This window comes from Furipterus horrens, unplaced genomic scaffold (genome assembly GCF_987537825.1).
Source record: "Furipterus horrens unplaced genomic scaffold, mFurHor1.1.pri manual_scaffold_2, whole genome shotgun sequence".
NCBI lineage: Eukaryota > Metazoa > Chordata > Mammalia > Chiroptera > Furipteridae > Furipterus > Furipterus horrens.
This window is the reverse complement of record NW_028327172.1, coordinates 111,891,658-111,910,992: the sequence shown is the minus strand read 5'-3', so window position 1 is coordinate 111,910,992 and position 19,335 is coordinate 111,891,658. Positions and strand designations below refer to the sequence as shown.

Genomic DNA, 19,335 nt, shown 5'->3' with positions numbered 1-19,335 from the left:
GACTAACATAGGTGATAAAACATATACAGTGAATAAAAATGGTCATATTTTAATAAAAGGTGAAAATTTGAAATTTATGAGCTATGTATGGTGGCCTTTGAGGGGCATAAAAATATAGCATCTCTTAATTGGCATGACACATTTTAACAAAAATCTCATTGACCTTTCCTACCGGAATGATCAGCTGTAAAATTTTTTTTAAACACACACAGTTTTTAAAAACGGATACCTACTACTATTGATAAGATTCTCTGTTGAAACTCCTATTTAATGTTTAAAGATAAACACTATTTAAAAAAAAAAAACAACAATATTTTACTTGTTGATAAAGTGTAAGACATTTTCATTGCCTTTTACAGATTTACTCATAACTACCTATTAAGGAAAGAAAGCATAATTATTTCAGCACAGAGTTTGGAGTTTTTATTCTAATATTTAATTCTTCACTAATTTATCGTAAGATGAATTTAATAGTCAACTAGCAAACTGGTTTTTATAGAAGTTATTTTATGGGCAGAAAATACAGGGAAAAAGTAGTAACAAATATCAAACTGTCTCTTCATATTATGAAGCCAAATATTTCCTCATAGATTTGATTTTTAAAGCTGGAATTTATCCCTTTAGGGCTACTATTATTTTTCAAATACCCATATAAATATTAAATCTAAAAATTAATTGGTAATTTTAATTCTCCTCTTTTTCTTCAAATTCTTTCTTTTCTTCTTAAATGTTGACTTTTAAAAATTCACAGAATGAGCATGTTTCTTACAGAGTGGCTTATCCTTCTTGGAGAAAAAGGTCTGACCTTCCAAACTTTCACAACATACCTGAAAAAAAAAAAAAAGTCATATAAGATATGATTATTTTACCAAGTGTGCATGAAGGAGAAAATAATTTTTCACCCAATGGATACTATGACAAAGCACTTTAGTTGGTTGTATTAGGCATCCTAACATTTCACAATTACTACATTTCATTTTAACTTTCAAAATCAAGGAAGAATGACTTCTTCTGCAATGCATTCTAATGTATTTAAATTACTGTTCATTATTTCTCTTTTTTGGGAGCTGGCCCTAATGAAAAATTAACACCTAAAGAGATCACTCTAAATATTGATCTAATTTATCTTCTCAAATTCTAACCAATGCTTTTAATTTACCTCCTATTGCAAGAAAACCAAGGCATTCAGACAGAAAACACAACACAACTGCTTTATCAAACATTCCCAAGCCGCCAAATACACAGGCATAGAATTCTTGAGAGTTCTTTTTAATACATTCTTTTGCTTCTTATAGTGAAAAACCTGGTCAGCATCTGGCCGCTGGATGGTCATGCAGTCAGTTAACTATTCACATTTATGTCTTCTTGTCTTTCCTATTGCCTTTGTTAATTAAAATGCTCATTAGAAGCTCTACCCAAGAATTTAAGGCAAATCTGCTAAAATTTGCTTCTTAATAGATTTTATGACATGTAGATGGATGAGGTAAATAAAATGGAGTTCAATGGTAATATTTGGGATAATCATTCGACTTCAATCAACATGATTTTGTTCCCTTCATATAAGGCAGCGGTTCTCAACTTGTGGGTCACGACCCCTTTGGGGGTCGAACAACCCTTTCAAAGGGGTTGCCTAAGATCATCAGAAAACGCATATATAATTACATATTGTTTTGTGATTAATCACTATGCTTTATGTTCAATTTGTAACAATGAAAATGCATCCTGCATATCAGATATTTACATTACGATTCATAACAGTAGCAAAATTACAGTTATGAAGTAGCAACGAAAATAATTTTATGGTTGGGGGTCACCACAACATGAGGAACTGTATTAAAGGGTCACAGCATTAGGAAGGTTGAGAACCACTGATATAATGGGTATTGATAGGTATTCAATATATTAAATTTAATTAAAAAAAAAGAAATCAAACATCTGAACAGAGTACCCTTATTGAATATTTACTTGCTAAATTAAAAAAAAATATATCTTAGGTTAATGTTACTCTCTGAATCTATGCTCATTAAAAAATAAAGAAATGAAATATGAAACACAATAAGTAAATATATTACTACAGGTTTATTGTAGTCTCAAGAATAAAAAATATTCATGGACTATTGCTAGAAAGAAAATCAACATATAGTTTACTTCCAGTGTTAAATAGAAATAAATAATCATTTAAAAATTATTACTGAATTAAGAAGTACCTATATAGGCTTCCAAAAATTACTAAAAATGCTCCAATAAAAGTTTTTAAAAAATGTAAAGGACTCCTATTATTTTAATAAATATACAGCTTCTCCTTGGAAACAAAAATTTTTAAAAACAGGATTTTCTCTAAAAAGTAAGCATTTTATTCCATGCCAAATAATTTTTTAAAATGGCAAAAATTTTAAAAAACAACTTTCAAAATCACTGTGGAAGTATTTTTAGGTTTAAAGGACTGAAAGATACAAGAACTGTTATTTCCACTTAGCATTTAAGCTAGAATTGACCATACAGTGCTCCTTTAATTCAGAAACACATTTACTTACTGAGCACACAAAGCAAGTGTCATGCCAGGTGTAGCCCAGCGCTTCCAGGAACATGTCGCCAGCTTCTATGGGAAATTCACAGCCATGGCATATAGTCCCAAAGAGCGCATAATAATCTGTGTTGGGGGAGGAGGAGACATAATTTAAATATGACAGAGCTTCAGAATGGTAGTTCCTAGAAAGCAGCAACTAAATTGGAACTGAATGAGATGATGAAGTAAAAGATACTAGTAACTGGAAAATTTTCAGAGGGCATAATATTTGGCTTGAGATACATGCATAACATGTTTCAGATAAGCCTTGGTAAATGCTATTTACACAACTTAACACCCTTTATTCTATTTTTTCCATGTAATACTTTTTCATTTATCTCCAACTGTTTAAATGTCCAAATATGTATATTGATAAGTTATCAATAAACATGACTGTTTTAATACAATACAAAAAAAGTTCCAATAACTAACAACAATAATACTAATAAACTTAATCAGAAAGAAATAGCTGGTATTAGCGAATTTTATAGCATATTTGATTTGGTAAGGAAGAAAACAAACAAACAAAAAAACCACAGGCAACTTCTATGATAAAGTTCCATGACTGAGTTTCTAGCTGCACTATATTACAATATTAGCCACTAGTATTTTTGCTGTTTTCCATACAATTTTATGACTTCGTGCTTAAAACCATTAGCCAGAGAACACCATTTACTTGACAGAGATTAAAGTTATAAAATATGAATAGGATTCCCTTCTGAAGAAAGCAGCTTGACAACATTTTTCTTCATTATTACAAAATTAGAGTTTATCGGCATTTTACTTTTTTTGTATGCAGCTATTCTCACTACTTGTGTTTAGTCATGGTTCACTTTTTGGCCTTTGACATTTTCAATCCAACTTGGGCTGGAAAAGAAAGGAGGCTATCTGTGCAATGTCATTCACCCTTCTTAGCAATCTCCAATATTCACTATTTGTTCAGCACATAGCCACAGAGTCCTACTGCGGGCCAGGCACTGTTCTAGGCACTGGTTGGGGTCCAATGCTGAAGAAGACAGATGTGTTGCTCTCCTCATGGGGCTTTTATTCTCCTTGGGAGAAGAATGTCATAATTTATTGTATTTTAAAAATAACAAATAATTTCAGATTGTAAAAAGTACATTGAAGGAAAGGAAATAGTGATGTGATACAAATTAACTGGGGGATACAAAATAACTGTGATATGATATAACATTATTCAGGGGGGTTAAAAAGGCTTCTCTGAGGAGGTAGTAGTTATGATGAAGCTGGACAAAAAAAGGAGAAACCATTGCAGAACAGCTGGGGAAGAACATTCCAGTTAGAAGAAACAGGAAGTACAAAAGCCCTGAGGTGGGAAGGATCTCAGCAAGCTCAAAAACAACAAAGGGGCCCATACGGCTAGAAGCCAGTGACTGAAAGGTGGTGGGAGAGGAGGTCGGCAAAGCAGGCCCTCTTAAGGGATACAATTTTTACTCTAATGGAAGCTGTGAGCGGTATCAAGCACTAACTGATTCACATTTGGACAAATATTACCGTAACTACTATTGGAGGGCTGGGGAACAGGAGATATACCATTGAGTTGGCAATTACAATGTCCAGGCAAAGGGTGAGAGTAAGCTGGATTAGGTGGTGATGGCTGACGTGGAGAGAAAGGATTGAATCCAACATACACACGGCGGGTATACTAAAATTTACTAATTAAATTGGATATAGGGAGAATAAGGGAAAGAGCAGAATCCAACATGACTCCCAAGTTTTGGGATATTGGAAGACTGTGTTAAGAACAAGTCTGGGAGATTAAAGAAAAGGAACAAAAATAGACCAAGATGATCAGAATTGACAGTTAAATAAGACTTCAATAATGCTTTTCCCCCTCTGTAAGCAATTTCAGGGTTTTAAACCTATGACTTCTTAGACTACATTAAATATGTTATTAAGGCTAGTCTTTTTTATATGTTATGGCTACATAGGGGACTATCTGCCATTTAGCCAAAATGTCTTGCAAATATAAAGCACTTATTTAAAACAAATATAAAGCACTTTCTTCAGAAGAATTAAGTGGCATTACAAAATGTAAGATATTCCGGTTGAATCAGGGTAGGCAGCTTGTAGTCAACCTGTCCCCAGAAAGCCCATGGAGTACTTCACTGGGATTTCTGCAGGGCTTCCCGGTGGGTAGTGTGACATAGACCTAAACTGGTCCTGACTAGGGAAACTAAGAGAAAGGTGAAAATAACAAAATATCAAGTAATAAAGTTCTGAGTAATGTTGACCAGCCTCAGATTAGAAGCTGACTGATCCTTAACTTGGCTACTGTGGAATATTCCCTTCTTCGAATACCACACTTAGATATTCAAGGTAGAACAATAATAATAGTCCATAGTGGGGTGCGGTATAGTGAGTGAAGGCAAGATTAAGGAAAAATATTTTATTTTTGAAAAATGTATGTGCCGTAGTAAAATCTAGGTAACACTAATAAATAAGTGCTATGAATATGAAAGTCCACTTACAGCTTTTGGCAAGGAAAAGGGAGTGTCCAGAGTTCAGGTAAAAAGGCAAATGTGGTAGACTGGTCCTTACAGTGAGTTTATTAAAATTAACTTTACCAAGGGAGTAATCCAAGCCAGAATTACCCCCCCTTCAGTTAAAGTAACAAAAGATTTCCAATTCATTGCCTTAAAGAGCAAATCAGTATCATACTAAAAAACTGAACATTTGTCATGTTTATAACCATTCAAAATTTACTTACTGGATTTTGAGAGGTGACTGTAAGCTACAGGATTTTGCAGAAAATATAACCATAAATTACTAGGGATTCAAGCAAAATGTTTTTCTCCTAAGTAAAGCGTACAAGCTCATGTCTCTTAATTAAGTTGGGACTATCTGTTTTGACAGTCACATTAAATTATACATAGTTATTTTGCCATATATTTAGGGTAACCTTAAATGCTCCTAAATTAATTATGAAGGCTATTTTACCTAATATTTCCTTTGAATTTCATAGCAACATAGGGCTAATGTTTTACCTTCATTCAAAACTTAAGAAACAAACGGCTTCGGAAGCTTACCAGTCTCGCAGTAAGGTTCACCGTCCTCCAAGTGAAAAACATTATTCCGAATGGGTTTTCCACAGGCCACACACACAAAACAGGAAACATGCCAAGTTTGCTTCAAAGCATTGATGACTTCCTGTTACAGAAAGGTAATTGGATGTAAAAAAAAGATGACAGTACACAAATACTTACTGGGCTAGCTCAGCCAATACAGCTCTTCCAACCTGTCCCAGAGAACACACACACGCTTTGTCTTCCCCTTGGGCTTTCCTCCTGAGTAACAGGACCTACGTAAGGACAGACTTACAAATCACCTAAACTGGTGCGCTATATAATGTGCATTTTCCAAAATACTACCAATAAACTTATTTAAAGAATGATTAGTGTGTTATTTAAACATTATTCAAGCGGTGAATGAAGTTAGCATTTCGTAAGTGCTTGCTTGCTACAATGCATTCTGCTTTCTCTCAAAGGGTGTCAGGAAACATTAACTTACAAAGGTTTCATAGTATTATCTTGAAAATCTCATGGAGAAAGGGCAAACATTTAAAAACTAAACAAACCTATACTTCGGCACATTATGGAAGCAATAACCGAATTATTGTAATCCAATCAGTTTAACACGTGTTTAGGGTTTTGGAAATCAGCTGTGACTGTACTAAGCATACACCAAAAGACTATCTAAAATTTGAACCAGAAAGCATAGATTCTAGTCAAGAATGGCCCTAGAGTTAAATATAGCAAGGATCAAAAACTTGGGCCAGATTTTAATTAGCAGACGTTTGGGGGAGGTTTTGCAAGGAATTATTTCTATGAACTGAGAGCAAGAGATGGAGCCATAAAAATCATTTTTGAAGAACAGTTAATAACATGAAAATTTACCCTTTCCATAATATTTATCACAAAAAGAACATGCTGTACACAAAGTGTGGTTATTATTTTGTAAATGAAGTACAGATAAAGAGCAAACTGGAAGAAAATCGATCCTAGGGTTAACAGGAATTATCTGGGATTGGTAAATATATAGGTCATTTTACTATCATTCTTTACATTTTTTCTATTTTCTAATTGTTGTAGAGTGAAATATTTTCTCTTACAATAAAAATATTGTCAAAATAAAAGAAAATGATATTGAATAAATTTTTGGAAATGCCACAGTTCACTACTGAAGGAGAATGGAAAGAAGTGACAGTTGTTTAGATCCCAAAAGATGACCATGAACAGGCAGAATAAGTGTACAATCAACCAGATCATTTCCCAAGGCTTCCAGCATACTCTTCCCTTGATATACTTGAGGTAGATTACTATGCCTTCTTTAATAGGTAATCAAACAACTGAAACACAATCCAGAGAATCTGTCCTTTCAGTGAAGTTTTTGCCCATCTCTTAAGCAATGAGTGTCAGGATTCCATTTCCTAGAATCTTTTTTTGGTTCTAAGACTATTACCTGACTTTGTTTTATTAATTATTCTATAATCACATAGAATAGATTTATATACTAAAACAGTAATAATGTATTCTACTTATTAATCGTCATTTGGGAAGGTACAGCTTGAATCATTCTACACTTTTGCTCCCAATATACTGTACAAATTAATCTTTCATGTGGAATATTTATAATTTCATGTGGCATACTTATATTTCATGTGGTATATTTGTAATTTCTAAGTGTCCTCAAAGTTTTAGACATATTTAGAGATATAGTCTAAAACTGACTACTCTATAATTCATGCTAACTTTTCTTAACTGATATGAATTTAGTTTCACTATTATATTTTCATATTAAGAATATTGGAATTCAGCAATGTCATTTCCAAATTTCATATTACTTGTACGAGTTTCGTGTAAGAACAGGAAACTTGGCTGCTTCTAAAGTAAATTCCAACTCCTGGTCACTCACCGGAAATGTCTGACTCTTATTTAGTAATTGCAAACTGGATATTCCAGAGTAGGAAATTCATTCATTCATTATTATTTATTATGTACCTGACACCTAAATTACTCCCTTTATGCCAAAAAAATGAAAAAGGTGTGGTTTTATTATTTTTCTATACATGTCGTCGTCGTCGTCGTCGGCAGCCGTCCGTCTCGAGAGACGATGGTGTAGCTTCTTAAGAGTCTATCTGCACCGCCGAGAATGGCTGTGCAGTCCGACTCGGGAGTGACATCGTATCTGTCTCCTCCCGTGTTGAATTGACATCTTGCGATGACGCTGAAGCTACAGAGCCTGGGCAGGGTGATATGGAGGGTCTGCTGTTGCCCATGCAGCAGACCCGCCCTCTCTCTTCGCAGCTGAAGGATCCAAGGGAAAGACGGAGTCAATACAGCTTGGCTTCAGGTGCGCCGCAGGAGTTGCCGGTGTTGACTACAACGTCGAACCGCCTTAGGGACTCCGGCTCCGGATTTTCTGTCGGGGTTTACTCCCTTAGCCTTTCCCCTGAAGAGGTATGCCGCAAGGCAGCGGAGGTTTTTTGGAATCAGAGTTTTCCTTCTATACATGTAAACTCTTATAAAATTGAGGTTATGTTTTTAAACATTATATGCATTCAAGAAAAACATATCATTTATAAGCCTGTTTTATATATTTCATGAGATCAGTGCCCTGTGCTTGAACCCTGACAAATAGGGAAATGCTGCTTCTATAAAAGCTATGGAATTTAATTTAAAACAGCAAAGGTGTCAGTTCTGAGAACTCTGATGTGTGTGGTCCTGTACGACCTCTTCATTCCTGAGCAAACAGGGTCCTGTTGAGGTAGCATAGCCACAGTAAATAATTTTTCACTCTTAGTGGCTAGACTTACGCCAGACACACCAGCACTCAGCAAGACAAAACCAAAGACACCCTGACCCCATGAGTCCTATCTACGGAGATTGATTTAGTTTTGCTTTACGGTAATTACTGATGAAAACAATGATGGAAGGGGTTCCTAACAAAAATGATTCTGCTTTAAAATGCACCCAGAATAAAAAGATTTCTGATACTTACTCCAAGGATTTTCCTTTGGCATCGACCACATTCAGGAGCAAAGAACTTCTCATAGCATAGCTCACAATACAGCGCTCCCTTTTCCTCTACAAATCCAATGTAGGCCATTGTATTTTTGCAGTGAGCACAGTTAAATTCTTCTGGGTGCCAGGATTTTCCCAGTGCCACCAGGAATGGTCCCCTGACAGAAGGAAAGAGATCAGGTTGGCTCAGGAATCAAAGTTTCTAAAGTTTGCGTGGATACGACCTCTTTTATACAATATTTAAACAATTAAATACTTGCTTAATTCTCTCCCTCCAGGCCTGACGGGGGCGCTGTAAATTTACACAGGAACTTCCTGCACATTCACGTGAGAAGAGGGGAGTAGTAAGAGCATGTCAAGGCCGTACGGCCCCCTTTTATTCGACCTCCAAGAGATTTTGTAGTAACGTTTTTTGAGTTGCAATGAGTGAGTCTGTCTGTGTCATGATTATAATTGAGAATGAGGATGTTAACCGTGACAGAAAATAAACAACCAGAAGAGATGTGGTTTAGGCAGAGATGAGAGTCTGACATTTCTACAAAACAAACAAAAGATAAATCTTAACTTGTTAATGTCAGAGTCTTAAAAATAATATTACCCGAAAAAATGTTAGTCAATTTCTCATCCCCACACACAGTTCCATGTGTTTCTCAACTTTATTAAATACATCAAATCCTCATCCTCCAAAATGACTACAGAAACTGTAAACTGGGTATTAGAGATTGTTTGAAGCTACTTTGAAAGATTTTATTGAATTCAAACATGACTTGTTTTTAATGCACATTTATATCAAGGTAACAAATGTTTGTAAAGAGATTTTTCCCCCATTAAATACCATACAGTCATGAACTGATAAGATAAGGGCTTGGTTTGCTTGACAGGAACCCATTATGAAGGCTTACCTAGTCATACAGCCTGCGGAGATGAACCATTCTAGCCTCTACAACATTCTTTTCAGTAGCATCACACTAATTTTTATTCATTGAGAGGCTTTACCTCCTAGGCACATTTACATTTATCTAATTTATCCATGCAGCATTCCTGTGAGATAGACCAGGGCAGGATCATGCACTAAGTTTAACAGATGGAGTAGCTGAGATACAGAATATTCAAAAGATATGACAAATACCATAAAAATCATGGGTTGAGTGAGGGTCAGAAGCTAAGTTCCTGATTCTTGAGCACACTGCTCTTCTAGTCAATTGATACTCTGCCTCTGACCTCATTACCATCAGTTACCATCACTGAGCCACCACAGTGTAATTGTTATTATGATCAAATACCTGACTTCTCATCAGATTATTAATAGGAAGAGTCATAGTAATAAGCATCATAAAGTCAAAGTATTTTTTTAGCCTTTGATATTCAGTAACTATCCCCCATTAGGAATTCTTTGCAAATACATTGATGTTTACTAAAAACCAGCACCTAATTCTGAGAGTCAAGAAACTAGAAAGGCACTTGATGAATGATTAAAATGTATTCTGTGGGGTATAAGAGGGTGTTTTCTAGCCTCACTTTTTGTTGCCTTTTTTTCTATTAAAAGAAACAACATTTTATTTTTCAATCACAATTGACATTCATTGATACTTTGTATTAGTTTCAGGTGTACAACATAGTGCTTAGACATTCATACACTTCACCAAGTGACTCCCCCATTTCCGGTACCCACCTGGCTCTATACATAATTCTTTCAATATTAACTATATTCCCTATGCTGTACTTTACATCCCTGAGACTATTTTGTAAAACTACCAATTTATACTTAATTTCCTTCCCCTTGTTTCTTATTAATACTATGCCATTTTGTATAAGGTAGTGCATGCAGCTTTCTTAGCACTTGAGAAAAGTAGTTATTATTATCTTTTAAACTTTAGAGTACTATGGTTGTGTTATCACTCAACAAGGAATGCCTTTGTTAATTAATTCCTGCCAGAAGGAAAAAGGCCTACACATCGATCACCAAATATGTTACTTTGGTAGGTTGTCTCTCAATTTTGAATCGGTATATAAGTAACCAACCTGCTCACCAATTTCCTTTTTTCATTTTTTTCAGTATATATTTGGCAAGTAGTTTTCTTTCAAATATAAACGAAGAATCAAAATGCTCAAAGCAAGTCAGAGTTTTATGAGAAGTCAAAGTTTTTCCACTAGGTGGGTATCTGGTTATACATGCCTGAAAAATCAGCCAAGCTAAATTTTCTGTGACCGTAACTCAAGATATGGCATCACTTCAGGGATTTACGCTACCATTGGTCTGGGCACTAAAGTAGTTCAAAACAATTTGCGGGGCTGAATTTTTTGTAGGAGAACATCTTCAGCTCATCCATAAGCCTGGATGGCCCCTTGAGGCCAGGGTCCTTAGTCTCCTCAGTTTGCAAAATCAGTCAACCAACCTCAAACTCCGCATTCTCTTAAAGCAAAGGGTTTGTGTGCATTTAGAATAGAGTGTTTTATTCCTAGAACATTTCTATCAGTGCTACCAAGCAGTTAACAAAGTTCATCTGAGAAAAAAAGACATTAAAAAAAAATGATTGGGGACCATAAAATCTATTTTCTAGATTTTCTAAAATATATGTTGAGATCAGCTGCTCAGACCAGCAGACAAATGTGTTCTGCAAGTGAGGCAGACCCATTGCACAGAACGATTCCTTTAATGACCAGTGTCAGTGTGACAGCATCAGCCTTCACTGATACTTGTTACGGGAAAGAGCTCTACGGAATCCATCTCCGCTCTTCCTGCAAGTCGCTGTTTGAAAGTGTTCTTTGTTAGATCGCACAAGGCCATTTTTACACGGATTCCTTGGAGAATTCCTTTCAGATTTTTGCAACAAAAACAGTTTTGCTTCTTCTGAGTAACACAATTATTTTTTATCTCAATGTACAGTACTTTGCAAAAACTCCTTTTTTTGTTGATCGCTTGAAGGGTTAAAGCCAAATTCAGGCTAACCATAGCAAGTGTGTATGTCAATGTTGTAGGTCTTGTCCAGTTCCAATGACAAATTCCTGTCCAGTGTTCATTTTTAATTGTCCTATTCAAGATTTTCATTCTTGTTTCGCTCCCTTTTGCAATTTAGAAGATTTTCTTATATTTCATATATTCTTAAAACGTTTTTTGAAAGCTTTCTAGACTAAGTATCCACTACAAAAAAATACATAGTATTATTGTCCATCGAAGGGTGATTTTAAGATATTGCCTTAGTTTATCAAATTTGAATAGTGAAAGATCTTAACAATAAAGGCACTCCCTCTGCACCTTTAAAAAGTGAGTTGAAAATGACCTTTGCTCCTGCCAAATCTCCTTTTTCTTTAACAAACATGCTCTGTGCAGATACTGGCTTAATCCTTGGCTGCACTGAAAGAGCATCTTCCATCAATGCCCTTGAAGATATACACAGATTAAACAATAAAATCTTCTACTTATAACAAAGTACTCTTCTCCGTATCAGCAGAGACTAATTTAACAAATTCATTAACACAGGATTAACACTGAAGAAAGTTCTTCTTATTCCGGGTAGGATTGGGTTTCCATCTGTAAACTGGAATGACAGGCTTGGATAACTGCAAAGTGGAATTAAGTATTCTGCTACTTCTTATAATACTCTGCACCTCATGAGCACTTACTAAATACCTGTTGACTGACAAAGTAAGGGAGGGAGAGAATTAAGCCCTGATTGGCTGCGAGAGAAGAGCTGTGGCACAAAACATTTACTGTTTATCTTCTGTGAGACTTATGCTAAAAAGAAAAAAATATATATGAAAGAAGAGAGAGGGAAGGATGCTAAGAGAAAAGAAAAGCTTACAAATAGAAAGGTGAAAGGAAATGCAAACCTGAACAGGCACAATCTAGCAGGGATTTTTACTTCGAAATCAAATGCTTACTCCTTGCCTCCCTTTTTTATTTGATTTTCACAATAATTTTCAGTGATAGACAGTAACTCTATAAATAGATGAAGCTAGCATTCGAGAAGTTACCCAACTTTCCTAAGATGATGATGGATAATGAACTATAAAGCAGGAACCCTGAAAGGCCAGCCACTATAGGTTACACATTTTATTGGCCAAAACTTACTGTACCAATAGATGTTAAAAGCCACATAGAAAAGAACTCACAAGCTCAAAAATAAATATGGAATCAATATTCTACTTAACTAGATATAATAAATAATGGAACTGTATAAGCAAGTTTATATTATGCTCAACTTTTAGGACGAGCATAGCATGAACAAACAATCTAAGAGCAACACAGTTAGAAAAACAGAATGAAATAGAAAAGATTATTGGGAGAAAATGCACAACACATACACAATCACAAATATACACACATATGCAGGAAGAGAAAAAAGTAAAAGAGAATGGAATACGGTGACTATCTTTCATGATTTACAACACTTAAATTAGAGGTACTAACAATCCTCCCCAAAATTTAGGAACACTGTATTTTTGACACCCTTAATTCTTCATTTCCATTGGATTATGCCCAAACTTTCCAATTTGGAATACCAAAAAAAAGATGGTTCTTCTTTAATCAGGTTTCTTTCTTTCTTATATATTTATTTACATTGTTTATTCTATTACAGTTGCCCCTATTTTTTCCCCTTTGTCCCCCTCAACCCAGCCCACCCATCTCTCCCACAGTCACTCCCCTCTCTGTTGTCCCTGTCCATGGGTCATTCATACATGTTCTTTGACTAATCCCTTCCCCTTCCTTCCTCCATTTCTTCCCACCTGCCTTCCCTCCTACAGTTAGAAGTCTGTTCCATGTTTCCATGTCTCTGGTTATATTTTTCTCATTAGTTTATTTTGTTCATTAGATTCCAGTTATAAGTGAGATCATATAGTATTTGTTTTTTGCCAACTGGCTTATTTTACTAAGCATAATAGTCTCCAGTTCCATCCATGCTGTTGCAAAAGGTAGGAATTCCTTCTTTCTTTCTGCTACGTAGTATTCCCTTGTGTAAATGTACCACAGTTTTTTGATCCACTCATCTACAGATGGGCACTCAGGCTGTTGCTGGCACTTGGCTATTGTAAATAACACTGCTATAAACATTGAGGTACATGGGTTCTTTTGAATTGGTGTTTCAGGATTCTTAGGTTATATTCCTCCCAGCAGTAGAACTGCTGGGTTAAAAAGCAGTTCCATTTTTAGTTTTTTAAGGAAATTCCACACTGTTCTCCACAGTATCATCTTTAATTCATAGTCCTTTAAAATACTGCATTTAAAAGACTGTACGGCCAACTATTTGAAAGACATGAAGGACATGCTCCTTAAGAATAAATGCACAGGTAAAATGAGCCCAAACATAACAGTGAATAAAAGAAGATGTTCTAAAAAAGGTAGTATGAATTGATAATTTAAAAATAAATTTACTGGAGGCAATTATAGTCCATTTATATTGAGGTTATTATAAAATGAGATAAGCAGGGGAAATGTGATTCTATAGAATAAAACAAGTGGAATATAATTTCAATTTGGCAAGACTAATAGCACGCACACCTTCAAATATTTTTAAAAAGTTCATTCATCAACTGAACAAATATATACTAAATGCAATGATATGTGCCAGGCACTGTTCTGGGAGCAGAGACAATAGCAAGATACAAAGCCAGAAAAAGCCCTGCTTGTATGGAACTTACAATCTGGTATGGAGGAGAGAGGCAACAACAACAAAAAAATACAATATATGGTATGTTAGGTTTTAAGTGCAGGGATAAAAATGAAGCAGGGAGAGGAATCAGGGAGACTGTATTGGGGGTGGGGGCAGTGGCCAGGAATACTAGATACTTGAGTAAAGACCTGAGGGAGAAGAAGGTGAGCTATGCAAATAACTAGGGCCAGAGGATTTAGGGAAAGGAAACAGCGATTTTTCACTACTGTAAATCTGAAATCTTGATCTGTGTCCCTGGTAATTTCCTTAAATTCAGGAACTAACATATTAAGCCAAGAAACCTTTTATTTTCAAGTAAAATCTTAACTAGAAGGGAAAGTAAATAAAATCTATTAATAAAGGAAGGTTCAGAGATTGAAATGGATGGTGAGATAGGCAAAAATATTTTGCTGGCCTCTCCTTGGGGTAACTGAGATGCTTCTCCTTATGAGAAAAACATAAAAATCACTGAACAAGAAATAATTCAGTAATGTTAAATTTCTCTCTCTCCCTGGAACTAACAATGGGTAGACTGAATGCAATTGTTCTGGTGCTATACTACAGGCAAAAGCAGAACAATAGTATTGTGGTTATTATTTTTTTAAAGCATTCCCTAAGAAGAAATTCAGCACCATAAATCCCTTATTTCTTTCACAAAGATGCTAAGAAGCTAAATTGAATGGTCCATTTAACTCCATGTTATGCAAGTGGTCAACAGATTTTAATGCCACTAGATGTAATGGTCAAGAAATAAGCTAGAGTTTTCATAAGCCCATTTTACCAGGAAAACTAATATGTGACTTTGGCTATATTAGCATAATTTTCTGTTTCCCTATTATATCAGCATTCCAACAGCCAATCTATTCGTGAGTGGAAGAGTGAAAGAAATGGTATTCTTATGACAAGTGGATGGAAATGTTCACAGCAAACTTAATCAAAGCTTCAGTAGAATTTCCTAAAATGTAACACCCTAGTCATTTGTAAAAAGCAACTAACTAATCAGAGCAATGCCTAAATAATGCAACTTAGGCAAAATATTCATAATCTTTTCAAGATTATAATAAACCAAAATTTTAAAATATTAAATCAAAATAAAATGGAGTCTTATGAAGTCTTATAAGTCTTTTTGGAGTCTTAAGCTAAATACGTTCTGTAAGAGATAGCCAGTTCAGTATTCATATTCAGTGATACAGGTTTCTGAAGTTTTTCCCCAAACAATTAACTTCGCTAAAAATAAAATAAAACACAAAATCTGCCTCAGTTTGGCTTTATTTAAAAATGTTTTTGAAATTTTCAAATATTTAGAAAAATATAAAGTAAACAATATAAATTACACTGTGGAAAACAAACCTTATAAATTCCAAAATTTTAAACTCCTTAGAGTTTGCCAGATTGCAATATTCTATATTGAAAGTATTAAGCCTGTGTCTGCAGCTTGTTTTTAAAACAGGTGTACAAGAGAATGTCACTTGATCTAATGCCTTCTTGCTTTGGTAAGTGATACTGGTATTTGAGGCCAAGAACTAGAATTATGCTTTGACTAGGTCTCTAAACTGACCACAATCTATTCAAGCTGCTTCAGCACTTGAGCACCAAGCAAATGTGCTATGTTAATTACCGTTAGAAGATCTTGACATGAACTAATCCCTGTTCCTATTAGTTTCCCTATAAATGAAGCTTTAATGTTTAACTGATAACAAGTGCTAAAATAATCCTAAGCAATATAAAATTTAACAGATGAGGGAGAAATAAGTGATAGCCATTCATGTTAACATAATATATATTTATTTCACATGACAAGGAGATTGTACATTAAAATTTCATCCTGATCTAGCATTAAAATTGAAACCAAGGTAGATAGGGGTGGGGAATATAATTTCTATCCATAATAAATTCTTCAGTTGCGCCGGTAGTAGTAACTACAGGATGTCACAGAATTTGATAATCAGACAACATGAATCAGCAACTGAAATGGTTTGACAGTTTGTTAACCCATCTAATTGTTTGCTTACAACAGCTCACAAATAGCAGTGACTCCTGTCTCCATAAAGGATCTTTTTACCCACCATATTCTTTCCCAAAATACCAGTCTACCTAAGCAAAGTACCATAACTCATAGAAGCAATGTGACAAGTTAGAATACTTTATTTCATTAATATTAAACCTAAAGCCCTGTCTGGGTAGCCAAGCTGGTCAGAGCATCATCCCAATACACCAAAGTTGTGGGTTTGATCCTCAATCAGGGCACATACAAGAAGCAACCAATGAATACGTTAAGTAAGTAAAACAAGAAATTGATGTCTCTCTCTCTCTCTCAAATAAAAAAATTAAATTAAAAAAAAATTAAACCTAAAAATATAACAACTAAATACAGTTAGTAATTAAAAGTGTTTTATTATGCTAAGCAAAATAAGTCATTTAGAAAAAGCTAAGAACCAGATGATTTCATTCATATGCAGGATATAAAACTGAAACTCACAGACAACATATGGTGGTCACCAGAGGGAAGAGGATAGGGGGTAAGTAAAGGGTAAAGGGGGGCAAATATGTGGTGACAGATGATTTGACTTTGGACGGTGGGCACACAGTGCAATATACAGATTGTGTATCATAGAGATACACACTTGAAACTTATATGACCCTATTAACCTATGTCACATAAAAAAATCTAATAAAATAAAAAAGTATGGTGTTTTATTTACTAGGGTAAAGCAGTGCCACACTAGAGTAGTACAGTAGTCCCTCTCTATATTGCGGTTCACTTATCGCGGCCTCACTGTATCGCGGGACTTTTAAAAATATTATATTTAATTATTTAATTATATAGTGGATTTTTCACTATATCACGGGATTTTGCAGTACTGTATACGTATGTTGTTAAAGTTATGTAGGCTTAAGAGTGTAGAATATATTTAAGAACATAAGTAGTATTTATAAAAGTGTGGAAAAGGTTAATAAGGGAGTGGGAAAGGTTAATAAGGGACTGGGAACGGTTTATAAGTGTGTGGGAAGGGTTTTACAGACTTAAAATATATATATATATACTAAAATAAACGTAAGGTTCCTACTTCGTGGATTTTCACCTATCTTGGGGTGGGGTGGGGTCTAGAATGTAATACCCGCGATAAGGGAGGGAATACTGTACTTTTTGAAAAATGATTCTAACTGAATTAATATTTTGGCCTGAAACACGAGTGGGTCTAAAGTCATGTGTGATTTATTCATGTCAAATATTCATTGAATACCACTGAGTGGTGGCTACTGAGTCAGACTCTGGAATCCTTGACTCATTCTCTTGTCCTTAAAACTGCTAGGGCTGCTACCACTGCTACTGGCTACTCACTGTGGAAAATACTATATTTAAGTGAAAAATAACAGTTTACAAAAATTGTATTATGATTGCATTTCTGTAAACAACATCTGTCCTCAGGTGTGTGTGTTTTTTAAAGTGTGAATTAAAATACTAACAGAGGCTCTCCTAGGAAGTGGAATGATGGATGAACTTCTATTTTTGTTTTCAGTTTTCTATATTTTTGAAATACACAATGAATAGGGACTACTTTTAAAATATAAAGTTGTTTTATTTTTTACTTCCGTCTAAGATGGAGGCCTAGACTGACATGCTCTGTTTCCCTCCACAACTAAGAAGGAATACATCTACCGCAAAACCAGAAATAACCAGAAGTTCCAGAAAATAAAGCTACCTGGAAGTCCAACATATGAAGTTATGAACAAGTGGTGCTTGTCTGGACGGGTAGGAGGGGCGAAGCCAGAGCGCAGAGGTCAAGCTGTGCTGGTGGCGACAGCTGCAGCAATGGTGGCAGGATGGCGGTAAGCACAGACACCCGTATTTAAAGAGGCGAGAAATGCCTGGGGAGCACTCTCCGCTGCAGATCAGACCCATCAGATCATGATTCCAATGCCGGGGAAGGCAGACCCCCATTGCCTCGGACTGTGAAGGTTCGGGGTGGGGGTGGGGATGGAGGAAGAAGCTCCCAATTTCTCAGTGGAGAGTAGACAGCAAGAATCCATCATGGACCCCCGCCCCCACACAAAATGCCATAGCATGGTGAGAAGGGTTGCCCAATTTTGACGAGTGCATGGGGCTCTGCCCCCTATAGTGAGTGTACGAGGTGTGACAGCCCCGCCCAGGAAGCAAAGGTCAACACAAAACTGGAGAGATCATGATAGAGACCCCAGTGATAAAGCTGACCAGACAGCAAATATCTAATCTAACGGCTCAGCAGATAGAAAATCTTTCTGAGGCACAGATTTCTTTGGTTATAAGGATGCCTACAGACCTGACAGCAGATCTTAAACAAGACTGGGAAGGAATGAAGGCTAGTCCTGCTGAAATGAACAAAAACACATACGAAACTAGTGGTGAGGGAAAGAAAACCAGAGATCAAATAAACAAATCGGAACATAGGGAAGGAACAAACAGTTAACCGGTGCAGAAAAAGGAAACAAAAAGGGAGGAAAATGAGGAGAGGCTCAGAAACCTCTGGGACAGCTATAAGCGGGCCAACATCCGAATCATAGGGTTGCCAGGAGGTGAAGAAGAACAAGAAATTGAAAAATTATGTGAAAAAATGATGAAGCAGAACTTCCCTAACTTGGGGAAGGAAATAGACTTACAGGTCCAGGAAGCACAGAGAGTGCCAAAAAAACTGGACCCAGGGAGAACCACACCGAGACACACTATAATCAAAATGTCAAAAATTAAGGATAAAGAGAAAATCTTAAAAGCAGCAAGAGAGAAGAAGAGAATTACATACAAAGAGGTTCCAATAAGACTGTCAGCTAATTTTGTCAAAAGAAACTCTGCAGGCAAGATGGGACTGGCAAGAAATATTCAAAGAAATGAAAAACAAAAACCTACAACCTACAACCACGATTACTCTATTCAGCAAAGCTGTCATTCAGAATAGAAGGGCAGAGAAAGTGCTTCCAGGACAAAGTAAAACTGAAGGAGTTCATCAGATCCAAACCACTGTTATATGAAATGTTAAAGGGACTTGTTTAGGACAAAGAGGATCAAAACTATGAACAGTAAAATGAAAACTGCATCACA

The 19,335-nt window shown here is 35.7% G+C and overlaps 1 protein-coding gene across 7 annotated transcripts in view; it reads right to left on the bottom strand.

The window, feature by feature from the left end:
• Window positions 1-358: 358 nt before the first annotated feature.
• The window catches only part of PDLIM5 (PDZ and LIM domain 5), a 214,953-nt gene continuing 195,976 nt past the window's right edge, over window positions 359-19,335 (bottom strand). For 2 of the 7 annotated variants that reach the window (XM_090266312.1, XM_090266314.1), the window contains 4 exons: window positions 8,588-8,768; window positions 5,617-5,737; window positions 2,535-2,650; window positions 376-827 (listed from right to left, as the gene is read on the bottom strand). In XM_090266312.1, coding sequence (XP_090122438.1) covers window positions 738-827; window positions 2,535-2,650; window positions 5,617-5,737; window positions 8,588-8,768 — 508 coding nt within the window. In that variant the 3' untranslated portion in view covers window positions 376-737. Of the gene's footprint in view, window positions 828-2,534; window positions 2,651-5,616; window positions 5,738-8,587; window positions 8,769-19,335 lie in introns of all 7 variants that reach the window. The other 5 variants (XM_090266317.1, XM_090266309.1, XM_090266308.1 and 2 more) reach the window with 5 other exon arrangements.